We start from the raw sequence: 6,618 nt of genomic DNA, 5'->3' as shown, positions 1-6,618 counted from the left end.
TATCAAAAGCTTGAAAAGGAACGGTTAATCTTAACAGACATTCCTTTTTAATTTTTGGTTGGCGCCGCTGTAAAAGTTCCCAGCCGCAACTTTCTTTCCCAGCTAAAACTTTTCTTCTACGGAAAAAGTTTCTAGTAAAGATCCATTCATATACATATTAGGAAATTTCAGTTTTCTTTCTTCAAGGGGATAGAAGTTTTGCAAACGGCAACACAGAGGAACAGAGGGAACCTGTAAGCGCTAATTTTCAATATTTTTGAACAGTCCTAAAAAAAAATTAAATGGATATAAATTAAAGACAAAATGATCAACTGATCAATGACAAAATTGTTTTGTTTTTATAGTTTATATGTTTATTTTGGGCCCCAAAAAAAGGCCCTTGTTCGTAGCGACATCTAACCAAAAAGTGTTTCAAATCAGAATCTCTTACTTAGCTCTGCTTTTACGTATATTATATGGTTACTTTTCTGGCAAAAAATTTTAAACTGGATTGGATGTCTTTTAAATACGTGTCTTTGATAAAACAAAAATAACACAAAAATTCCAATGGCTTTACTCGAAATAATAAAAATGCAGATATCATAAAGAAAATCCTAGAACTATAGATACATGTATTTTTAGATATGATTATTATAATTTGCAAATACAAATATATTTTAAATTCAAATCGTGTCAATGAGTACAATATAAACTAGTTTATAACATGCATTGACAGAGATAAAAGTCTAAAAATATTTGTAATGTAGGGTAGATAATTTAAATTCAAGTCTTTTAAAAATAAGTTGACTCTTACATATAAATATATATAATTTTATTTTATTTAGCAATAAAGTTTGTAAACAATGATAAGTTATTAGTTTTTATTATGTATATCATATGCATGTATGTATATCATATGCATACGATAAAAACATTATTCTTTTTATTTTTTCAGGCAAATCAAGTACATACAAATAAAAATAAATCGAATGTGAGAAACATTTATAGTATACTATAAAAATGCAAAATTTTGTATAAAATTCATCAGTATAATAACAGCTTTTTAACTTTTTTTACTTAAATTAAAAAATTTCAGCATGAACTTCCGAAATTCATATCACACCATATAGCTAAAATAAACACAATCTATTTTTGTTGTCGAAACGGTTTTTTTTTTTGTGCAGCAAAAAGTCTAAATTTTCTCTATGTTGTTCATTTAACATTAATTTAAAATTTGATTATAATTTCTAAAAATAATCGATAATTAAACCAAAGGCTTACCCCTGAAATTATATTATGGAATGAAATAAGCGCGTATATTACTTACAATTATCAATTTTTTTCTTAGAAATCTTATAATTCAAAAAATTTGGGGAAGAAAATTTTGAAAACCACAAATAAGTAATTTAATATATTTAAAATTTAAAGACAGAATTTAAGGCTTGTTGCAATTGTCTTCGATGAATGTGAAGTTGTAAATATATTATACTAAAAATCGCAATTATATTTTATATACGAATTGTCTTCAATTTAATACATAATTAAGTTAAACGCGAGATATAGCTTCCATCAATTAACTGTCCATTGTTTTTAAATAACTGTAGGTTTTGTTAAATATAATCTAATTAATTATTCTTGTTTTCAATATAAAAAAAAATTCTTTGTCACAATAATTCAGTACTGTTTATAATTTTTTCACTTGTAAGTCCCACATTTAATTTTGATTTTTGGTTTATTGAAATTGCTTTCGAGCTTCTTGTAGCTTCCCAACTATTTTCATGTAAAATTCTATTTGAGTGTCAATCAAATTGCATATTGTTTGTTTGAGATGGACATCCCGCTCTGTACGAAAATGTGATATTTCAGCTAAAACCGCATAAGACACAATATCAGTCCTTCTACCAACTTCAACTAGTTGAGCGTTTCCCATCTTTTGATCAGATGTAAGGCGTTCACATTCTTTTTTCTTTTGCATTGCACCCTTGTGTGCTGATAAAATGTCTGGAAAACTATTAAGTATGCCCCTAAAAATAAAAATTTCACGTTATTTACGGTAAAAAGTTTATTTTTTTTTTACCTATAAATATGAAACCTGTCTGAGAAAGGTATCCAATCATGTTTAGGTTGTTCTCCAAAAATTTGCCCCATTAATATGAAGTAGCCTCCAGTTTTTCCTACACTGGTTGACAATGATTCTCCTGTAGAATATCTACGTTCGTCATATTCTAAAGCTTTTGCCAACTCAGCAAAGCCATCTCCAATTCGTTGAAAATCTCTTTTAAATACTACTTGATTTCTTTTTGTTTGTTCGGCTGCAATTGACAATAAGGTTTTAACAGCCGCATCCATTGCATGCACAAATGCTGTGCAATTATCTATTTGACTATCCACATATGATTGTAATAATTGCTTTTCGGGTGGAAATATTGCTGTGCAGTAATCAAATCCAACTAATGGATCTTTTTCTGCTGTTCGTTTTCCCATTTTCCATTTTTTTTCGTCAGTACAAGTTAAAAAATGCATCCACACTTCACAACTTGACAACACAGGATGTCTGCATACCCAATCGACAAATTCTTGCAATTGAACTCGCCTATGTTCAACAAATTCTTCTTCATAACGTCCAGATATCTGTTTATCTGGTAAAGGAGGAATTGGAATAAGAGGAAATTTATCAACCAGACGCTTATGAAGCCAATCGAAGTGTTTGTATCTTCTGGATACCTTAAATTTTAAGGAAATTAATTAATTTAAATGTTGATTCTTACATTACAGTCAATAGTTTAACTTTTTAAAAAAATATCAAGCTTACTGCAATATTATTAAAGCTAGGTGTCAGTTGATATGCTATAAAACTTTTCATGCCTTTGAATTTCGTCTCTTTCTTTGGCGACGCCACGCGCACTGTATATGGTGAAGCAATATTTTGCCAGAAATAATAATTATCAATTTGTATAATACTAACTTTCTCATTTTCGGGCACATTTAAATTTATTCCACCCAATATATATGGGTCGCAAGTTTTAGAAAATAGGCTGGATTTTTTTATAGTAGCGGATTGTGAGTTGCTTGATATGGACGCAGTATCATCACCTGGCGTCGCCGGCAAACTAAGATTAGCGTAGTTTACTTGTTGTTGGTTTTGCTGATGGTATTGATTACTTGAAGCTTGTTGACGAGATGTATTGGCTTGACCTGGACTCGGTCCTATTTCAGAATATTCATTATCATCGTCCCAATCATCTTCCCACTCATCCTGACCATCATTCCACTCATCAGTTGTTTGATCATATCGACTTCCAGTTAATGAATTGCTATTTGCCAGAGTTGTTGCTGGTGTTGGAAGTGGTGAAAATCCCGTTGACACTCCATTTTGTTGTTGATTATATTCAGCTGCTGACATATATTGAACATATGCTGCTGGAAATAATCCAATTTCCCCTTTCGAATTTTTTCCTTCCCACCAACCCTCACCTACGTCAGTTCTTGTTACAGTTAAAACTTCACCTGTTGCTATAGATAACTCAGAACTGTTAGCTTCGCCAGAAAAATCATATAAGGCTTTCACGTATGTAGTCATAGTTTTCAGCAATATTTAATTTTCTGATAAACAAACAAGAAAAAGAAAGAATATACTTTTAACTGTTTTTTTTTAATATTTCTACCAAAAAATTTCAAAATTCTATAAATAAATGTTCTCTACATATTACTTTTTTTGCAGGTGGTTTGAAAACCAACTTCAGTAAATTAATTATACTTATTCGCTATTCATAAAATCTTTGTTCGTAACGAAATATAATGCAGGCAGCTGCTAACTATTTTGAATGTATTTATAACCGTCTAAAATACATAAAATTAGTCACATAAAAAAATGTGTTATCATTTGGCAACACAACAAATGTACATAACATATTGATTCGCTTTACAAGATCTAAAATGGATTAAGCTTTATAGTTTTATAATCAAAATTGTAATACATACATCAATATGCAAATTCAAAAATAAAAAAATGAGTAGACAAGAATTTCAGAGTATTCATTTTAACTTTTTTTATGCGTCGACTACTTACATATTATATGAAATGAAAAATCTACGAGGCAGTTAACAATAATTGATTTGATGAACATAGATATAAAATTATACCATTCCGTAGGAATTTAATAGTTAATGATGTAATTTCTCGTCTTCATATTATATATTATATACACATTATATACATATTATATGCATGAATGTATAAAAATTATTATTACATATTTCCTCTCGTCCATTAACTTACCGTTTTTGTTTTTAATATATTTTATTTCGCAAATTAACATATTATATTATTTCAAATTTATTAACTATTACAATATGATATCATAATAGTTGTGTATAAAAAAATTCAATGTGTAAAACAATTACAAAAGTGTTTTCCGATTTTTTTGACAATTTAAAGATTCATAAAAATATTCATATTAAATTAGTATTGTCAAAATATTTTGACATAAAAAATATCAATACACTGACCAGGGCTGCCAAACGTACCATTTTCATGAACTTGTACCATTTTCCAAACTTTTGTACCATAAAAAATTTTTAATTATTGAGTGGCATATACTTCGTCCAAAAAGGGCACTACCAAAGTGCACAAAAAAATGGTACGGAAAAATGCCTCCCATACCACAAATGTGCACATTCCAGCACATTCCAAGAGTAGAGACCTCTTTCAAAAATAAGGCCATTTTCATACAAAAAAAAAAACAACACTCATGACTTTTCAACAAAATAAGTCCTTAATATTCCAATTCTCTCATTTTTTCCCCTTTCATGTTATTAAATTAGAAAATGGAATATATAATTCAAATAAAAGGATCTACTATACTTAGTCGGATCTACTATACTTAGTCCTAACAGATGTGGCAAAATAACACTAACAGAGTTCATCCAGTTCATTCATTGAGTAATCATTTACATAACATTCAACATTGCAAAGCTCACGACCTTTTTCTAACATAAAGCCATTTTCATACAAAAAAATTATCAAAAGTTGTTTTGCCTTGATCCCTTTTCTCATTCTCTCATCTTTTGTTCTTTCTTCTCATTAAAATTAGAAAACGGAATTGTTGTTGCAATTGGTTCTAGTTTCTTATTTATAAACGGAGCTGACTCTGAAAAACATACCATTTAAATAAAACAGAGATAAAGAAAAAAATTGCAAATAAAAAACTCAAAAATGTGATATCGTGACTCATGAGATCATAATTCATAGAGATTTGTAAACATTTTTTTCTGTTTCATAATGAAATGAGTGATAATAATATATTTCATATTTTATATAATTGTTTGTAAATATTAATATTAATTTAATTGGACATTTCATATTTAAATACAAAATTAATTACATAAACAAACAAACATTAACATTATCTTATTTTCCCTTTATATGTGAGTTGGAAATATTTTAATTCATGTAAGGAAGAGCTAATGAAACTAAAATTGCAAGTATATACCTATCTATCTATCTGGTGTTTACTTAACATTCTAAAGCGCATAATTAATACCTTACCTCATCTTATTCAAATAAGTATATACTTTTTCTGCTCTAATAATATACCAAAAATAAGATTTTACGTCAACTTTACTTCTTTACTTACTCATAATGCATACATCTACAAAATATGTCCTTTCATTTCAGAAACTTGTATTATTTTATTTAGTATGTATCTACATAATGCGTACAGATTTTTATTAAGTTTTCAAGAAACTAAGTAACTCCACTCAACTCTATTTTCAAACGAGTCATAGATATTCGTTTTATTTTTGATATGAACAAAAAATCAAAAAGTAAAGTTGACGTAAAATCTTATTTTTGGTATATTATTAGAGCAGAAAAAGTATATACTTATTTGAATAAGATGAGGTAAGGTATTAATTATGCGCTTTAGAATGTTAAGTAAACACCAGATAGATAGATAGGTATATACTTGCAATTTTAGTTTCATTAGCTCTTCCTTACATGAATTAAAATATTTCCAACTCACATATAAAGGGAAAATAAGATAATGTTAATGTTTGTTTGTTTATGTAATTAATTTTGTATTTAAATATGAAATGTCCAATTAAATTAATATTAATATTTACAAACAATTATATAAAATATGAAATATATTATTATCACTCATTTCATTATGAAACAGAAAAAAATGTTTACAAATCTCTATGAATTATGATCTCATGAGTCACGATATCACATTTTTGAGTTTTTTATTTGCAATTTTTTTCTTTATCTCTGTTTTATTTAAATGGTATGTTTTTCAGAGTCAGCTCCGTTTATAAATAAGAAACTAGAACCAATTGCAACAACAATTCCGTTTTCTAATTTTAATGAGAAGAAAGAACAAAAGATGAGAGAATGAGAAAAGGGATCAAGGCAAAACAACTTTTGATAATTTTTTTGTATGAAAATGGCTTTATGTTAGAAAAAGGTCGTGAGCTTTGCAATGTTGAATGTTATGTAAATGATTACTCAATGAATGAACTGGATGAACTCTGTTAGTGTTATTTTGCCACATCTGTTAGGACTAAGTATAGTAGATCCGACTAAGTATAGTAGATCCTTTTATTTGAATTATATATTCCATTTTCTAATTTAATAAC

The 6,618-nt window shown here is 28.0% G+C and overlaps 1 protein-coding gene across 1 annotated transcript; it reads right to left on the bottom strand.

Annotated features, from left to right (window-relative positions):
- Positions 1-826: 826 nt before the first annotated feature.
- Positions 827-4,414, bottom strand: LOC129613895 (sorting nexin-33). The gene is made up of 4 exons (XM_055528215.1): positions 4,259-4,414; positions 2,792-3,582; positions 2,057-2,703; positions 827-2,003 (listed from the first exon to the last, which is right to left on the bottom strand). The coding sequence occupies exons 2-4, from the start codon at positions 3,557-3,559 to the stop codon at positions 1,712-1,714; spliced, it is 1,707 nt and encodes a 568-aa protein (XP_055384190.1). The 5' UTR covers positions 3,560-3,582; positions 4,259-4,414; the 3' UTR covers positions 827-1,711.
- Positions 4,415-6,618: the final 2,204 nt, after the last annotated feature.

Source organism: Condylostylus longicornis, unplaced genomic scaffold, assembly GCF_029603195.1.
Source record: "Condylostylus longicornis isolate FDR11 unplaced genomic scaffold, ASM2960319v2 ptg000095l, whole genome shotgun sequence".
Lineage (NCBI taxonomy): Eukaryota > Metazoa > Arthropoda > Insecta > Diptera > Dolichopodidae > Condylostylus > Condylostylus longicornis.
The sequence above is the reverse complement of the archived record's forward strand: the minus strand, read 5'-3'. Positions and strand labels throughout refer to the sequence as shown.

Excerpts from the sequence above, each read along its gene's own strand:
- LOC129613895 (XM_055528215.1), bottom strand. The coding sequence starts at position 3,559 with ATGACTACATACGTGAAAGCCTTATATGATTTTTCTGGCGAAGCTAAC. Across the intron at positions 2,704-2,791 it reads CTAGCTTTAATAATATTGCA|GTATCCAGAAGATACAAACA; the intron begins GTAAGCTTGATA and ends TTAAAATTTAAG. Across the intron at positions 2,004-2,056 it reads GACAGGTTTCATATTTATAG|GGGCATACTTAATAGTTTTC; the intron begins GTAAAAAAAAAA and ends TTTTATTTTTAG.